Source organism: Cicer arietinum, chromosome 4, assembly GCF_000331145.2.
Source record: "Cicer arietinum cultivar CDC Frontier isolate Library 1 chromosome 4, Cicar.CDCFrontier_v2.0, whole genome shotgun sequence".
Classification (NCBI taxonomy): Eukaryota; Viridiplantae; Streptophyta; class Magnoliopsida; order Fabales; family Fabaceae; genus Cicer; species Cicer arietinum.
Genome location: NC_021163.2, coordinates 62,088,473 through 62,107,426, shown reverse-complemented (window position 1 = coordinate 62,107,426; position 18,954 = coordinate 62,088,473). Strand labels below are relative to the sequence as shown.

At 30.2% G+C, this 18,954-nt stretch overlaps 3 protein-coding genes across 4 annotated transcripts in view; all 3 read right to left on the bottom strand.

Annotated features, from left to right (window-relative positions):
* LOC101497411 (pre-mRNA-processing protein 40A) overlaps positions 1-3,772 on the bottom strand; it is a 13,135-nt gene extending 9,363 nt beyond the window's left edge. Inside the window, exons 1-6 of one of the 2 annotated variants that reach the window (XM_004498898.4) lie at positions 3,592-3,772; positions 3,326-3,392; positions 2,144-2,473; positions 1,853-2,038; positions 656-723; positions 427-496 (exon numbers count right to left, since the gene is read on the bottom strand). In XM_004498898.4, coding sequence (XP_004498955.1) covers positions 427-496; positions 656-723; positions 1,853-2,038; positions 2,144-2,473; positions 3,326-3,361 — 690 coding nt within the window. In that variant the 5' untranslated portion in view covers positions 3,362-3,392; positions 3,592-3,772. Of the gene's footprint in view, positions 1-426; positions 497-655; positions 724-1,852; positions 2,039-2,143; positions 2,474-3,038; positions 3,123-3,325; positions 3,393-3,591 lie in introns of those variants that run through there. The other variant, XM_073367240.1, reaches the window with a different exon arrangement.
* Positions 3,773-7,994: 4,222 nt separating this feature from the next.
* LOC101497077 (uncharacterized) lies at positions 7,995-8,614 on the bottom strand. Its single transcript, XM_004498897.3, has one exon. The coding sequence runs from the start codon at positions 8,571-8,573 to the stop codon at positions 8,085-8,087; it is 489 nt and encodes a 162-aa protein (XP_004498954.1). The 5' UTR covers positions 8,574-8,614; the 3' UTR covers positions 7,995-8,084.
* A 5,293-nt stretch (positions 8,615-13,907) lies between these two features.
* LOC101496763 (growth-regulating factor 2-like) lies at positions 13,908-17,905 on the bottom strand. Its single transcript, XM_004498896.4, has 4 exons — positions 17,180-17,905; positions 16,233-16,445; positions 15,278-15,701; positions 13,908-15,192 (listed from the first exon to the last, which is right to left on the bottom strand). The coding sequence occupies exons 1-4, from the start codon at positions 17,592-17,594 to the stop codon at positions 14,217-14,219; spliced, it is 2,028 nt and encodes a 675-aa protein (XP_004498953.1). The 5' UTR covers positions 17,595-17,905; the 3' UTR covers positions 13,908-14,216.
* Positions 17,906-18,954: the final 1,049 nt, after the last annotated feature.

Below are 18,954 nucleotides of genomic sequence, written 5' to 3'. Positions count from 1 at the left end.
AGATCATCCCACAAAACCACTAGACGAAGGGGAACGGAAGGGTGCAGTCAACCATCAAATCAATTAATGGCATTGCAGAACCAGTTATACACAATCTCACATTTTAGGTTTAAAAAACAAAAATTGTAAATAGCAAAGCAAACTGTTGCCTGACTTGAGAAAGTGCAACCTCAGCCTTCATAGTGACCATATAGAGCAGTTGTTAAAATTTCTCCTGACTTGCGATGATATCTACAAATCAGTGGAAGTACATGCACATAAAAGGATGCTCGTACCTTAAACCTTTTATGATAATTGGAAACACTGTAGAAATGGTCAAAATCCACACTAGATACCAGTTGGATTGACCACAACATTTTCAAAGCATGTCCAACAGATGATAAAAATGACATTCGATTACAACAACAGCATGAAATTTTAACTCACCTCAAGAGGTGACATCAATTCCAAAGGTTTTTCCCAACTAGATTGCCTTGTCCTCTTGTTGTAGTAATATCTGGTTCAATTCAGTAAAGAACAAAAATATCTTACCTCACTTCAAAATAATAGAAATTGTGAAAGCAGTAGGTAATCATATCATCAAGAAAAATTGAGAAACAGTACAAGGTATTTTGTTTTTGCTAGCAAAGCAAGATATATTTATATTAACCAATACCTTCTCCCATCAGCAGAAGAATGCTCTTGCCAATCAGATGCGGAGTTGTGGTTAGTGGTATTAGTTGCCTAAAATTTGTCAGAACAAAAAACCAAGAACTATTTAAATATCTCAGAAAAGGTAGTATAAAATATAACTATATCATCATCATTCAATCACGTCTAATGTAAAGTATTACAAAAAAAATAATGAGCTATTGAGATTCAATTAGCTACTCCCTCTAGCAATTTGTCGCAAACAGCATCATTATGTTAACAACATAGTCGCTGATTCTCTTACACTAACGATAACATTCTACCAAATATATGCATGACAACAAAATAATCTTTCCCCACAGTTACACCCCTTTAGCAAAAACAAAGAATTAAAAAATTAACTGCATATAGCCTCTAGTTGATATGACAAAAGTTGTCAAAATTGCTTGTATACTTGTTTTCTGGTGGGATCACTAAGGAAACTTCTATGCACTGAAATCAATTATCATCCAGGAGTTGGATTGGGCAACCTGTGGCTGCAACCCATGGTCAAAGTAATTTTTTATACCTAATCTAGCCTCACTGCCCTCCCTCATGTAAATCAATTCTCGCAAGCAGTCAATCTCAATCCTATCTGTCAATTTCAAACATAGTCTTTCCCAACAATGGTTCAATTGCAATTATATAGGAGTTTATTTGTCTCCACTGTGCTCAATCCCGGGTGTAATTGCATCTAAGTAGGATCATGGTGAGATCACCAAGAAAATTCACAAGAACATGGGAACTATGTTTTTCAAGCCAGAAACATGCAATGGAGTTGGGGTTCACAAACAACCCACTAATCCTCACCAAAGTGAACGCCAATTTTTCCTATCTACTCATTCCCTCATCACACAAAATCTGTAGCAGAGACCGACCCCACTTTGTGCTACCCAACCTATGAAACTCAAGCTCTCACACTCACGCACCTATCCCTATCTGCACAACAAAAACTGCAACTAACTTCTCACCAACTTAGTCCTCCTCACACCCAAACATATATGAACCAATCAATCTCTTTTCCGTCAAATCCCCTCAGATCTCACACATCCAAAACTCTTCCTCCCTATTGTCTCTTAATGCTTCATTCACATACCCACAAGAGCCCCCTCAAGTTGGAATTAAAAGATGAATCAAAACAACATCACTATGCATTAAAGAAAAGTGTGGGAACAACACTTACAGCATCAGTTGATGCAGTACCAGAAGATTGTACTCCAGCCGGCGGTACTGATGTAACAGCTGCAGCACTCTGAGATACTGAGGACGGCCAAGGTTGTCCAGCAGGAGGTGCAAGCATTTGAGGTTGATGCTGGTATTGGGGCAATGCATTAGCATTGTCTTGTTGCTGACCATAAGATGGTGTGAACTGAAAAAGTGCAAAATGATTTGTGTCAAAGGTAACACATGGTTCGAAGACAAATCTAGTAATCTACAGCAGGAGGAAAAACTTCAAAGAGTAGGCAACCCGTACAGTATATGAAGATTGAGGAGGTGCTCCTGAAACAGCCAAGCCGGGCATATGATTGCTTACGTGGGGAACAGCTTGCTGTGCATGTTGTGGAACAGATGTCAGAGGCCTATTTGTTTGAATATATGGCATAGGTATACCCTGCGATGACGAACCAGGATGACCAGGCTGAATTTGTCTTGGAGCCATCTGTTGCATTGATTGAGAATATTGCAATTGCTGACCTGGCATCCCGACATTAGATGAAGGAACAGCATGCCCTGCATGTCCAAATTGTTGTGAAGTCATTGGAACAAATGGTTGTCCTTGCTGCGCGTGAATGACTGGCCGAAACTGCAGATAAAAAGATGTGAGAGTGATTGCAAAATATTCAAGTGCAAGAATAGTTAATAGCACATAACAAGAACCGCCGTCAAATATTATCCCACTAAGTAGAGTTAGCTACATGATTTAGATTATCATAATTCCCTATCAAAAAATAGTAAATAACATGAACAGGAAAAAGAAGTCGCCTGAGTGATAAATAAACATGTATCCTATGATTGGGAGGAAGATTAAGGGTCATAAATCAGAGTGATTGCAACACGGATCATTAGATCTTACTGAAATACCAAGTGTTATATAACAGAAATGAATGTTCATATTCTGACAACAGAAATAGAATGAACTGACTTAGCATAACACATTATGATGTCATCACACTTGCTATCACACTCAATAGATTAAATAGAAACAGGGACTGCATTGGCTCTCAAAAGACAAAAAAAGAGATGCCAAGAGCGGAATATAAGAAATAAACCGTCAATTTGGTCTATGAACTATCACTGTCTCTAGAAACTAGTCCGTAAACTATAGAAACCTACTAAACTATCGCTAAACCCGTTAGTTTGAGCAGTACCTAAACTATTCTTCAATCCATCTTTTTAGTCCCTCCATCACTGTGAGCAGTTTGAGTGGCGTTAACTGTCATACTAACACCTCCCTCTATATCTTCGGGGCCAATTTGAAGAAAGAGTAATAGTTAAAGGACTAAATTGATGGTTAATTCAGAATATAAGCTCCTAGTTATTTCTCATATCAATATTTAGTGTTAACATTGTCAAAATTACACAATCAAGAAGAAGAGTTATACTAAAACGCCATAATGCATTAATCAATACAACAATTGAGAAATAATTAGGTTACCTGAATACCGGAGGGTTGTTGTGAATTATTTGCCATCTAATCTAACAGTGTTACACAAACAAAATACCTGCAATGAACAAACAAATGCATCAATGAAAGCACGCAATCGTGGAATCAAGGAGCGAAGTGGAGCTCTACTATCCTGTGACGCAATTATCGCGATTGCAGTGGAGTCGCAACCACAAGCACGATACAAGGGAGGGGAAGGGAAATCTAAAAAATTATTAATTAAAATTAAAAATGGAAATGATGGAAGGCTTTCTCACGGTTTCTGGCGGCCGAAGACCAATTCCGGCGGTGTTTTCCGGCCGACGACGAATTGAGTGGGACACCAATGATGAAATCCAAATGTTTCAGATACAACAAGGGTTTTGATTTGATTTTTTATGGAGAAGGTGGGTTTTTTCTTTAGGGTTTTAATTCTTTTCTTCTTTTGATTGTTAATTCATAAAATGAAAATGTTTTACTTTTGTCATCCCGTGGAAATATGGAATCTGATGTCGTAAGTAAAAAAAATTAAATCAGTAAATCTTAGTTTAACCGGTGATTCTATTTTTAAATCTCGTAGGTTAGTTGTTGATTTTGATTTTTTAATTAAAAATTATAATATATATATATATATATATATATATGTAGAATGGCATGAAATATAATAATATGATAATATAAAATTATTAGAATATATTGTAATAAAACAATTTAAAAGTTTTGTTTTAATTTTATAACTTAATTATTTTTATAATTTTATTAATTATATATAAATAATTACCAATAGTGTTTTAGAATAAACAATCAAAATATCAACAAAAGAGGAACACAAAAACATAGGAAAATCATTTGACCTCAAGAGTAAAATACAATATAAAGGGTAACAATAAACAAGTAAAAATATGTACAACCCTAGCCGAAGTTGGTTTCTCACAGATGCTCAAATGGTAGAGAGAGTAATTTTCCTTGTAATGGCAAAAAAATTGGTTACTTACAAAGCTAATTGCACAAGAACTTAATAAAAAGTTTACGCAATCATTTAGCATCAAACTCAAAATTGTATAAATGAACGTTTGGAGTGGGATGAAAACAAAAATAGAGCATATAACAATTCTAAAGTTACTTGCAAATACATGTTCCCTTTCGGAAATATGTATTAACAATGATAAACATAGAAAATATGAAGAAGAAGAATAAGAGAAGAAGAAAAGAAACAACGCTTCTAGAGTTTCATAACATATAATGAACATAATTTGAGTTAATAGAATTACAATTAATATATATATACAAGAGAATAAAAATGTCTAAAATATCCTTATTACTAATATATAAATCACATTATCTAACATCTCTTCTCAAACTCACAATGCATTAACATGGAGCATCAAGAGTTTGTTAATTAAAAAACGAAAATGCTTAATAGAATGCATCTTTGTGAGCAAATAAGCAATCTATAAGGAAGAATAGACAAATGGTAGAGTGATAGTTCCATATTGAAGACGATGACGAGTAAAATGACAATCAATCTCAATGTGTTTGGTGCGTTCATGAAAGACCGGATTATGAGCAATTTGAATAGCACTCTTATTATTGTGGTGGATTGGAGTTGGCTCAGAAAGAGAGATGCTCATATTAAACAAAAGTCAACTCAACCAAATTATTTCAGCAGTAGTGGATGTCATAGCACGATACTCATCTTATGTAGAAGGGCGAGAGACAATGTCCTATTTCTTACTCTTCCAATAAATAATATAGTCTCCAAGAAAGATACAAAACATTGTAGTGGATTCACGATATATGGTGTCATCAGCCCAATCAACATTATAATAAGCATGTAACTCCAATGAGAACGACGATGGAAATATAAGACTTTGAAATTGAGTTCCTCGAAGAATACGAATAACCAACGCCCAATGTACTATAGTGGGAGAGACAATAAATTGACTGACAACATGAACAACATAAGCAATATCATGTATAGTAATCGTAAGATAGACCAAGTTGCCAACCAAAGTACGATACAAAACGGGATCTGGTATCAGAAATACGAGTTTGGTCAATAATATTGGCAATGTACTTGGATTGAGAAATAAGGTAGTCTATAGGAGAGTAGGCAACCTCAATCCCCAAGAAATAGCGAAGAGTTATCAAGTCATTAATTTCAAACTGCTTGGCCAACTGCAATTTCATAGGAAAATACAATAAACACAAGCACTGAAACAACAAAAATTAGAGATAACCTGTCGATAGCAGAGTCAATCTGAAAACAAATAAAATTGTGTCAGAAACAGAAGAACAAAACCGCGTCGATACAAAGAGGTAAAATTTGGTCGAAAACGGAGGAAGCAAATCAGTACCAATCGCAAAATGGGTCCACAAAAATCAACTAAGTTGTAGACCACTTTACCGTAGATCTCAAAATCAAGCAAAGTTCTTTGATATCATGTTAACAATGACAAACATGGAAAAGAGAAAGAATACTAGAGGAAGAAAATAGACAACCCTTCTAATATTTCATAGCATAAAATGAATAAAATTTGAGTTAATATGTAACCTTTCTAGACAACCCTAAAGAAACATAGTTAAACATTAATATAATGATAGAACATTTTATCTCAATTTTAATTTATCTATGTATATTAGATCTATGGGAGAAATATAAAAAGGGAGTTAGATGATTTTTTATTTTTTTTTAGATTTGTTGCTGCCGAGGCACTATGTGAACTACCACATCAGGGTGTGTATGTATTCAACAACTATGCACATTATACCTATATATCAACTATCTTCTTCGGTTTAGTTTTCACTAATTCATGTTAACACATTGTTTCACTAATTTATGGTTTAATTTTTTGTAATTTACACCCCCTGCCTTCTATTATTGTCTCAATATAGTCAAGCAATGAATTGAATAAGTATTTTACGCTTCTATAAATTCGAAAGTCATTTGGTCTTTATTATTGGGGATATAGTAATGTCATGCCACAGATCTCAAATTCATGGACTTTAAAAATGTTTTATTTTCTTTCAAGGATTATTTGATATTGTGTGTCACTTCTATAGACTAAAATGAAGGTTTATTTAAAAAAAAATAGTTGTTTGATATATTTTAAATAATATAATATATAATAGATAAAATTATCTATATATATTAATTACATTTTTTAATGTTAAAAAAGATGATAAATTTCATTTTAGACAAGACATTCAATCTAATAATATTGATATTTGTCAATTAAATTAAAATTTAAAGACATATATATTAATCATTTAACATTATTATATTATGTTACATTGTTTAAAATATGTCATATTATAATTTTTTATTAAAAATCAAATGAAGAAATCAAAAGTGTTTAATTTTAAAATAGGGAAATGCTAACTAGTGTCATTGTACAAGGACAATTCTTAAAAATCCAAGTATCGAAAAAAGAATATCAAAAGTTGTGTAATTCATTATTTAAAATTATAAAAAGTAAAATTTTTCGTTCAAAATTTATGTTTTATTTTTTATTTTTTGGTTGTTTATCATACACTTGTTAATATGACTTTTTTTAAAAAAAAATTAAAGGAGATTAATTTCGCAAATTAATCGTGGTGTAAATTTAATAGTTTATGTTAATTTATAAATTTATAATGCTTTGGTTAATGGGTCTAGGTTGCCATCTGTTGTTTTTAATGATACACTTTTTGTTCTACATAAAAACAACTTTTATTCAAATACTAACACAAAAATAAATCAAGTTAATTATAGGTTGAGATATTCCTTATTCATATTTTAAATTCAACAAAAAAGTAAGAAAAATATTAACAATACACATAAATATGTCAGAAACAAATGAGAAATTACTTAATAAAAAATTTAATCCTACTACACCAAACAAAGTTCTTCTACGGAGGAATAACAATCAAGAATAATGAAAGATAACAATTTTTAATCTCACCCATCCATCTTTATAAAAAAAATATTTTTTTAGTGATCGTTTATATCAATTGTACTTGATATTTGACATAATCAATTCAACCACGTTTTAACAAATCATACATAAATGATAAAACAATATTGAATTTTATAATAGTTTCTCTAAGCCCTTATGTAAAGTGAGTCACTTATTGTAAAATTGGATTGGTCTCATTTAAAGTTTGCGGTACTGTTTTGTTGGGCCCAAATATGCCCATTTCGTCAGCCATTTTTTGCCTATGGGGCTTAAGCTGGCCATTGCCCAAAATCAAGTATAACCAATTTTTCAAGAAAAACTACCTAAATCCTCTAAAAAAAAAGTAGTTAAATAAAAAATATTAAGGGGACAAATTGGGAATCAACAAACTCAACTATACAAGTTTTATAAATAGATTTCAAAAACAAGGCTACAGTCTACTAGTATTATTTATAAGGATTAGGATTTGATTTTGTAAGAAAAGTTTAATATAAAGGGAAATCAATACAAATAACTATTAACGAAAATTGAGAAAATATATAAAGTTAATATATAGGTGATGTGTAATTATGTTGTCTTTGATTATATAGTTGACAACAAAGAACATGTTCATACCAATATCATTTTGACAATTGTTTTATTTAGACACACGACTCTCAACATCATGCCGCAACACCATATATTATTAAGTGTAATATTAATCTCAAAATGAAACAACAAACATTTTAAGAAAGAGAAAAAAATTAAACATAAAAAACTGTAAATATAAAATATATGATAAATATGTCTAAATTTATGTGTAAAAAACATTTTTATTCTATTTGAAACATAAATCAATCTCTATCTATGTTGTGTGGAAGATGAGAAATACTAACGAAATTATTATCACAAACACAAACGGAGGAAGATCTCTTACATGAGAAAAAAGACATGTTTCTCCTTAACCTTGATTTACAAAAACAATTACTGTTACTTTTACTTTTACTCATCTTTTTGTCCCTCATACCACTTCTTTGATTCTTGGTACACTCTTTGTAAGCTGCAAAGAAAGGATCATCATCTTGAACCCAAAGACCCTTCTTGGAATAAGTTCTATAAAAAGGAGGCTGAAAAGCACAAGGAGGAAGTGGAATTTGAAAATCATGAACATTATTTCTTCTAGGAGTAGTTGCTCCTTCTACTGAAATTGGAGGAGGTGGCAACTTAGGCAAAAATTCTTGCTCTTTTTGGATTAAATTTTCACCATGAGTACTCGTTTCCTTTGAGATACCAGGCTTTTTTTCCCATGAGAAACTTATTTTTCTTACTAGTGGTTGACTCATGACATTTAGTGTATGGTGAGTATATGTGATTCTATTCTACTAGCTAAGCCTTTATATACAACAACAACAACAACAAAAATAATAATAATAATAATAATAATAATAATAATAATAATAATAATAATAATAATAATAATAATAATAATAATAATAATAATGTGCATACGGGGCACTAATATATATTTTTATGCTTTTTATATGATTATTTAAAAAAGATACACCAAAAATTAATATATTTTTATATATATGTATGGATATTTTTTTTAAAAGAAGTTATTTAATTGAATATATAAAGATAAAATTGTAAAAAAAGGTAGTTTAGATTAAGAGTAAAATTAGAATTACAAATAGACACAAAAATATGATATTCCCTTTAAATTAAATATAAATATAGTATAGATATGTTCCACCTTACAATAGCTCCAAATTAAATGACATAATCTCTCAATATTGGACAAGCACATAAAACTTAATCATGGACAATTAGTGTTGCGTTTTGGAATAATTTCTTGAAAGAAAACAAAGAAGTTGGGAAAATATGGCCATCTAGTAATGGTTGACTTGGTCACTTGCCATTTGTACCAATTTTTTTTCATTCATATGCCATTCGTACCAATTGAAAGAAGACAATGATGTGGAGTTAGAATATTAGACAACCTTATAATTGTTGACTTGTTAACCATGAGCTCAAGTCCTCTCAAACCACATATCCTCTATCTCCACTTCTATGATGGATCAGCCACAAATGACATTTTCTAATATTAATTAAAGAAAACCAAAACATAATGTTTTTAAAACTATACACACATTATCGTTGTATTTGATTTGCTAAAAAAATAAATAGTTGAATAAAAATAAATAAATAATTATGTAAAAACAATTTAATTAATAGCTATTAAGACATTGATATGAACAAATTTGAATTTAAGAATTATTTATTTCTTAATAATAAAAATGTGCGAGTCTAATTATTAAATTATTTGAAAAAATAAAATCAAACTTAGGTGATTGATAGAGCAAAATAGTTTTAAATTTTTAATCGGTAGTCATTTTATTTGCAATTAACAATAGCAAGTCATTAACATCTCTCAAATCATGCTCGGTTTCTAGATCATCATAGACTAATATGCTAGAACAATTATATTTTTATTTATTTTGTTTTTATAAAGTACGAAGTATCTACCTTCAATTATTATTGATTCATTTCCAATGAGAAATCTATTTAACACGTGAGTACAGTTTTCCCTCAACCATCTTTTCTCTCTATGTATAAGAACTAGGATTCAATTTTTTTAGTTTAGAAGTGCACGAGAACAACAACAAATCATATATTTTAATAGTTTAAAATATATTTCATCTCAATTCAAAATTTTACGATAATAAATATATTGATCACATCTCTTATATATTTAACATTTAATTTATTTACGGTGAATTTAACTATTTCCAATTAAACTCAACACTTTTGACTACTTATTTAAGATATTTTTATTACTCCTTTTAGTCTTTCCATAAAAGATAGATAAATTACAACCTACATGCACGATAAAAATTGATGGAGAAATATATCAACCATTATTGACTCATATATATTTTATTTATCTTTTATAAAAACTACCTAAGTAAGTATTAGTGAAAGCAAATCATATTTTTTTGTTTTTCATATCAAAGCCTTTTAAAACTTTTTTTGACTGCAAAGCCTTTTCAAACTATTACGTCTATTAAATTTGGACAGTATTCGATATAAAACTAAAATGTATCCATTAGTCGTATATGCATACATTTTTTTATACATTTGATTAGCTGTATGAGAATTAAATACATCAAATTCGTCAAAGCAGGCCATGTTTTTATAATGAGAAAATTGTGACATTCTGTTTGAAGTAGTGTATTTTCTAATCTTTGGACAAAATTTAATGATATCATTTATACGAGGTAGAAAATTAACTAGTTAATAATAATAGGAATTGTGCTCTTTTTCCTTGTTTTGTTTTGACCGATATTCATTATATAATATTTACAAAATACCTATAATATATGATCCTTAAAATTGACATTTGATACAATACATACATACACATGCACCAAATTCAACAAAATACAAAAAACTATAAGTGAATTAACAATTCAAGATCAATTTCAAGATATTACTTTTTAACCTCACTCATATATCTTCATATTCAGATTACTTATATTTAAGAAATATACAGTTGCACGTATTAGTTGATCTCATATATTGACTTAAAATTGACCAGTTCATATTACATCTTTAATAAATCTTTTTTAAAATATTTTTCTCTTTGATTTGAAATTGAATGATCAAGATCAATAAACGTGTCATGTATTTAATTACTATGTCTGCGTAGAATCCAAATTCCACATCTTCTAGGCATATACATCTTTATGATTAATAACATCACAAGAGTGCTTACAAGAGAGAAAATGCATATACTTCCTTATGCTCCAATTAGATCCGTTGTTCTTTTGTTCCCTAGTTGGTTCTTGAAAATTAATAAAGGGACTTTTGGTGCATTTCTTGTAAGCTTCAACAAAAGGGTCTTCTAATTCCTTTTGATACCTACTCTCCATTTTGAAAGAATTAATTTTGTGTAGAGTGCACTGAATTGTACATAGATCAATAGGAATATGTTTTTCCTCCACTCTAAATCTATGACCATTTTTAGATAATGAACATGGAGGAGGCTTAAGCACTAATTTTGTGTCATAATTTTGATGAGTGACTTTGGAAAGACCAGGCTTGTGTTCCCATGAGAAAGGAACATTTATATTCCCTTCATCATAAATGTCATTGTTGTAGGTATAAATGTTGTTGATTTTAGTCTTGGTATGTTTCATGGTTGCTATAGGCAAATTTTCTCTTCAAGGTTTTTCAAATATATAGTGGCTAACTATGTAAATCATGATGTGTTTATTGTGTGAAGTATTGATTTTTTAACAAAATTAAAAAATGAGAAAAATATTATTAGTTAAAGTGATACTATAGCAAATGTCCTAAGTATATTCAATAAGTAAAAGATAAAAAAATTGACTTAAAAATAATTTTTTTAGATTTTTAAAAGTTTTAAATACATAGGTTCCAATAAAACATTTCTACACTTTAGTTGTCTAACAAGTATCTTAAATATTCCCATTAACATTTCCATTTATCTTATATAGCTATTTAAAAAAATGGAATATCCAAATTATCGGTTAGTAAATTAAAGAACATCGAATATTTTATTAAAGAGAGGTTATAAATTCATTCTTAACATCGAGAATACTAACTTAACAATTAATTTACTGTCAATTAAAAAAGGGGACATATTGCGTGTAGATTAATTAATGTATTGCGTATTAGGAGAAGAAAAATAACATGTTACATAATGTACAAGTATGAAATTTCTCATAGGTTCCCTTGATGAACATCGTGATCATAGAGTATATAATAATAATTATTGGAACTTGGAAATGTAGAAAAAGGAGGCCCAAGATGTAAATCGTGACCAGCAGCAATGTAATATGCCACAAAACACAAACCTCGCTAGAATTACATTGCGTGACGTTTATGTGTTGGATTAGATATATACTATGATGTATAACATTGATTTTTTTTTTTTTTTTTGTTATGATTAAAATCCTACTAACAAATATTATTACTAACTACACACCCTTCTGCACCAGGTTGAAGGATCAGATTCCTTGGCCTGTCTTAAGAAATTATTTTGTGTTTATAAGTCTTCCTTCTTCTAATTTATGGTTATTTTAAAATGGTGGTTGTTCATTTACTTCCAGTGTATATTTAAAATGTACAAAAATTACTGTTGAATTAGAGCTTTTAATAAACTATTATTCTCATTTTTTTACTATCGAATTAAATTTGTTCACACTACCGAATCTTAAAATATGATAAAATGCCAAGAATGAAGAAACATAGGACTGGAATAATATTCGCGTTTTAGAATCAAATCCAATTTTACACATAAATCTCTACCAATTCAGAGATGAAACATACCATCCCTAAATTAAAACAAAAATACAAATTTCCCTTTTCAGAATTTCCTCCTCTAAGTTAGTGATTGCATGAGTATTGTTTTAACTAGGTTCGTTCATTAGTTTTAAACTAAATACCCAAATTAATCAACAACCAAAATATATTGAGACTTATTTTATCTTTGAGTAGTAAATTAATAATTTGATTCTTACGAATGCCAAATGTGAATCAATCTAGGCTCCAATCTGGACTAAAAATATCTTTTTAAAAATTCTTAAATTTGACATTCTTATCTTTTTTTTATATTTAATTTTATTATAAAATTTGAAAACATAAAAAATGAAAATAAGAATTTTATTTGAAGATTTGAGATATAAATTTGATGAAATTTGTATTATATTAAAGATAATAATTAATTTTATGAGTTTTGTTTGAAAATTTTGATAAAATTTTGTAAAAAAAATATAACATTTTAAAACATAAAAAATTAAATTATTTACTTAAAATTAAATAAAGAATCAAATCGAAAAAATAAAATAAAAGATTGAAGTGTTATCTGAAATTAAGTTAAGATAACGTAATAACAATTATGTCTATTTTTAAAGATAGAAATTTATTTTTTTCATTTTTAGTGGACCAAATAGATCTACCTAAATAATTTTTTTTTTCATTCTAGATATTTCTTTTATGATAAAAGTTCTCAAAGGCATACAAAATTTATAAAGGTTAAATAAACATAAATTGTTACATGTAAATCATTTTATACTAACAAATATCAATGATTAATGTAGTTTTTAAAAATGACAGTTACCAATTATAGAGTGTAGCAATAGATTGTTACATATAAATATAAAATATATCACATATTTTCTCATCTTATAAGATGATGATTTATTCAATGACATTTCCCTATTAATTAAAGTAACAACCAACAAGACTCTTGAATAAATTTTCCCCTTTAATTTGAAGTAGTGTACTCCAAATAAAGAAAACAGAATAAATGCAAGAACTTTTAAAATTAAATAAATAAATAAAACATCGAGACAAGAGAATTGAAACTTGAAAACAAGGAATGAGAAAACCTATATATATCTAATTAAATTTTGAAAAAGGACAAGACAAATTGTGTTGGTTGCAAATTGCAATTGCATCACCTAACTTTTTTACTACACTCACTTTTTCCATGTGCGCACCGTGATTCCCACGAATTAGCAACTCTCAAAAATTAATTAATATTTACTCAAACGTCATCATTCAACAACAAACAATCATAGTCCCCACCACTTAATATCACCCAAAAATACCTTACCATAAACAAAGAAAATAAATATTTAAGTCCACACTTCAACCAACATCACTTTACTGTTTTTGCATCCAACAACAACAACAAACTTTGCCAAATCACTCCCACATCACATGAAAAATAAAAAACATCAACAAAAGTCAACCAAACCAATTACCTACATTTCCAAATCATGTTGGCATTGGCTAGGTCTAGCTAATTAACAACTATTAAAAAAAAAATTAACATCTTTCCAAATTCTAACATAAAAATAACCATATAATATAAATATTATATATATGAAAAAAACTCATAACTCATAAATTGAAATTGTTTTGTCTCTTCATTTCTCCTTTTTTTTATTCTTCCTTTATGGAGTAAAGGAAGCATTCCCCCCAAGAGTTGAACCTAGAAGATCATTGCACAAACTTGCACTTTCTTGTGTCTTGTTATTCTCTGCCCTTGGACTACTACCAGCACTACTATTTGAAAGTGATCCAAATGCTGTCTTTTGTAGGACTCCGGTGGGCGACGATCCCATCGGAGGACTATTGTGATTGTCCCAACCGTCAGTCATGAGATTCAACGCGGACGAGTTATTGTTATTGTTGTTGTTGATACTGCTGTAGTGATCTTCGCTTGCGTTGCAAGTAATTGAACTAAGATGAAGAACTTCTCCAAGTGGACCTCCCATTGAACTTTCCCATGTAATTGGAATCCAATTAGCTTGCCTTGAAGTGGCATTAGCATTAGAATTAGTACTAGTGTTTGATGATTCATTGTTATTGAAACTAGTACTATTTCCAACACCTAAACCCATTTGAATAGGGTCTAATTCCCTTGAAAGCCTAAGAGGCGAAAGTGTGAGCTTTTCATTGGCAGCTGATGAAGAGAACGACATGAAATCCGAAGAAGTCATTGGTGTGGAAATTGATAGTTGTGTCCTATCTGACTGCATGTCGAGTTCCGGCCACGAAAAACCACTCGAGCGATTGTTATGATGGTGATCGGAGTGAGTTTTCGGGAAGTCGTCGATGAAATGTCTGAGGGAATGTTGAGATGCTGTGTCTCGGTTTGCAGGGTTCTGTGATGATGAACCAAAGGTTCTGCTTCCAAGCAAGGTGGATGTTTTCTGTGAAGGGTTGAGAAGTGAATCGGAAGTGACAAAGCCAAATTCATTGTTCCTTGAGGATTCATCATAAGGAATGTGATGTTTTTGAATGATGAAAGGGTGATTTTCCTTTGGTTTCAACTCAAGAGTTGGTGGCAGCATTGGAAGTGCAGGACCATCCTGCTGCATCCTCTCAGTAGTGCTATTATTCTCCTTGTTATTATTCATGAACATCCTGCAACAAAGAAAATAAAAAAAATCTCTAAAACCAGTACACAACAAGCACATTACATCAATCAATGCAACAATAGTTTTCTAACCTGTTGATGGTGTTGGCAGCAGAAGCATTATCTGGTGAAAGAAAGTTATTCATATTCTTGGATTGTTCCTGGTGTGCAAAGGTAAGAGTGTTGGAAGCAGTGTTACCAGGAACAACAATGGATGAAGAAGGAGAAGCAGCATTGATCTGCTTCGAACCACTTGGCGGAATAATTGAAGTAGTAGTAGTAGCAGTAGTCGTAGTAGTAGTAGTAGTCGGATTGGTGGTGGTGAGAGCCTGGCCTGATTGGCCTTCCACAGGCTTTCTTGAACGATGGCGTCCTCTGTTCATATGCCTTTCGCAATACTTTTGATCGACAACAGCATCTCTCGAGCATCGCCATTTCTTTCCATCTGTTCTCCTACACCTTCCTGGCTCCGGATCGGTGTTGTTCGAGTATCCCAGATGGAATCCTCCCCATCCCACTGCATCATCAAAACAACAAACAAATATATTTAGCTCTCTTTTCATTGCTTCACTCATTCACAACATTTTTAAAGTGACTCAAATGTCTCTTTCTAATGGATGCAACTCTTAAGGGGGCTTGACAATTCAAATTGTGGTTTGTCACGTTGTAGGAGACTAACCCCTTTACACACACATATATGATTAGGCCTTAATTTCTATAAAGACCTGAACTCAAATCCTAGTTGAAACAATCCTAGGTCAAATTTTATTAATCTTTCGGCTAAACTTCAGATTACTAAAGCCTCGGATGAACCGATCAGGAAGACACGAGTTCGAAACCTAACAGAAACAATCATAGGTCAAATTTTACTTATCTTTCGACCAAACTTCAGATTACCAGAACATTTTTCCACCCTTGGAAAAGGAGGGCTAAACACTAAACAAAAATAAAATTAATATAAATCTTAAACATTTAGTGGAAAAATTAGAGAGAAAAAAAAAATCTTAGTTATTAATTAGGCAGAATGAAAAATGAAGTATACACATACATGCATTAGGTCTGAGGAGTGCAGTTGAGAAGTTAGATAAGCCAGCAGAATCAAGAGCTTTTCTTATAGGAATAAGCAAATGATGAGGTACAGCAACATTTGCAGTGATATACTTATAGATCAAGGCTTGATGTTCAAGCTCCATCCATTGAGAAGGTGTGAATGGTCCTCTACCACATGTTAAACCACCATGCATGTTTCCAGAACTGTAACCTGTTTCAATAGTATCACACAACAAAGTAAAGTAAGTACCAAAGTCAAATAAGGTAACAAATAGGAAACAATGTTTCATTAAAAAAACAACAGTACCAAAAACACCAACAAAAAAAGAGAAAAAAAAGTTGCTTCTGTTCTGAACTTAAAAAGCAGAAGCTTGTGAAAATTTTAATAGATTTTTTTTCTCTTTGATTTTGAAGAAAATATTAACAGTCAAGTCAACTTTTTTTTATTTTCATAGAAGGAGGATATAGAAAAGGAAAGAACAGATTTTTTAGAGAAAGATGGTACAGAACAGAACCAATCAATTTTTGTAGCTTTATTTTTTTTATCTACTGCATAATATTATTATAGCTCATAAATTTTTCTCCTTTGGTACCCTATAGTATACTGTGCAAAATTTTAGCAAAACCCATCTCCCTAAAACAGGAAGAAGATAAGAATTTTAGAACAAAAAAAATTAATTTTTTTCTTGTTTTTTACTTTTTTCTTGACATGACTTAAAAAAATGAGACCACTAGAAAATATTTCCATGAAAAGACCCTCCAACAGTACTGTAGAATCAAACCTTAACAAACCTTATAACTTAGCTCCCCACAATGGATACTATAAAAAACATCCCTTTTATTTTTCTCAAAGAAAAAAGATATACACAAAAAAAAATTATAAAAAAAAAAAGCAACCTTAAAAAATGTTTTTTGTTTTTGTGATATGATATGATATATATGTACCTGTATTTCTGTTGTAACTAGACATTGGATGGTAAGCATGATGATAAGGCAATGTAGCATTTTGGGTTGTCTTGTCAAGTAAAAAAGTTTCTGATTTTGGTGAAGAAAAACTAAGCATTTGTTGTTGGTGTTGACCATCAGAAAACAGAGAAGTAGTTGTAACATTAGATCTCAAAAGTGAAGTATTGTTGTTTCTTTGTTGTTGAAACATCATTGTTGTTGTTTTATCATCATCATCATCATGAGTTTTTGCAAGTTTGAAACTTCTTAACAACAAATCTTCATTACTAGTTTCAGATCTTTGTTGTTTGAGTAAACTAGATCCATACCATTTGTTCTTTTGTTCAGGATCTGAAGAAACTAACCCTGTTTCTGAACTAACCAAACCTTCTAAACTCATAACACCAAGATCCATTTAGAGAAAAATAAGAAATAAAAAAAAAATATGTTGTCACCAAGAACTAGACAAGGTTTAAGGAAAGAAAATGAAGCATCTTATACGATGACAATAAAAATAGTACACAAACACCCTTTGGAAAAGGAAGGTACATCTCATAGAGAGAGAATGAGAGAGAGAGAGAGAGTAGTAATAGAAGATATGCTTGACACCTTAAAGCTAAGCTGAAACTAAAAACCGGAATGGTTTTGTGTTTTTTTATTTTATTTTATTTTTATTTTTATTTTTTTTGGGAGATGATGTCTTTGCAAAGATAAAATAATTGGAGAGATAGGAAAGAATGTGGGGGAGAGAAAGAAATTGACTGGACATGGTTTTCATCTCAGACCATATGCTAATATTATATATATATGTTTTTTTTTTGTTAAATTTCATGACAAAAGATTTTTAGGTGAATTATTAAATGATAGTATAATTTTGCTTTTTTAAATGTTATAAATATGAATTAAGAAAAAATTGTGTGAATGCATGAATTAGCAATGACATGCTTTGGTATAGAAAGTAATAAAAAAAAATTTATTTGAATTTGACGGAAATTAATTGCTAATAAATTTGGAATAAATTATATTTATTTGTGCTTTTTGTTAATTTTCTTATTTATGAAATTCAACATCGTCTTATATTCACGATAGATGGCATCCAATAGAGCATTTTATTCATTTTAGAAAATGTGTTTCGAATGTGATTTTTGAAGTTAATTTTTGTTATGAGATTCAATGTTACTGATTTTAAGTCTATTTATATTCACGACATAAGTTTTCAAAGCAGTGTTATATTCCTTTTAGGAAGTGTGGCCAAGTATGATTTATTTATTTTTGCACAAATACATGATTAATGACATATTTTTATTTAAAAAAAAGTTATATTTAAAATTTGATTGAAATACCGTCAGAAGCTTTTGTCGGTTTTTATGTGTTTCCTTTTATGAAATTTAGCGTAAGTTTTTTTATATTTTGGTCAAGTGACATTCAAATAGATATTTATATCCGTTTTAGAGTTGCACTAAAATAAAGAGAGAAAACTTGGATGAAAGCATGAAAAGTGAAAGTTTATGCTTTTCTAAATAAAATAAAAATTATATTTGAATTATGTATAGTTAATGATTTTTGTAAATTTTCTTAAGACGATTAATTTAATCGATTTTTAATTTATTTGTATTTACGCCAAACGGTCTCTAAAAAAATTCTATTCATTTTAAGATGTTGGAGTTAGATTTACTTATTTTTGTACAAATATATGAACAATGACATATTTTTATTTTCAAAAAAAGAATAAAAGTTTATATTTGAATTTGACTGAAATCAACTACGGATACAAA

Bases quoted from the DNA above. Each gene is read 5' to 3' on its own strand.
- LOC101496763 (XM_004498896.4), bottom strand. From the start codon at position 17,594: ATGGATCTTGGTGTTATGAGTTTAGAAGGTTTGGTTAGTTCAGAAACA. The intron at 16,446-17,179 runs GTACATATATAT...CTATTGAAACAG, and splicing joins TAGTTACAACAGAAATACAG to GTTACAGTTCTGGAAACATG. The intron at 15,702-16,232 runs GTATGTGTATAC...TTGATGATGCAG, and splicing joins ACTCCTCAGACCTAATGCAT to TGGGATGGGGAGGATTCCAT.
- LOC101497077 (XM_004498897.3), bottom strand. From the start codon at position 8,573: ATGAGTCAACCACTAGTAAGAAAAATAAGTTTCTCATGGGAAAAAAAG.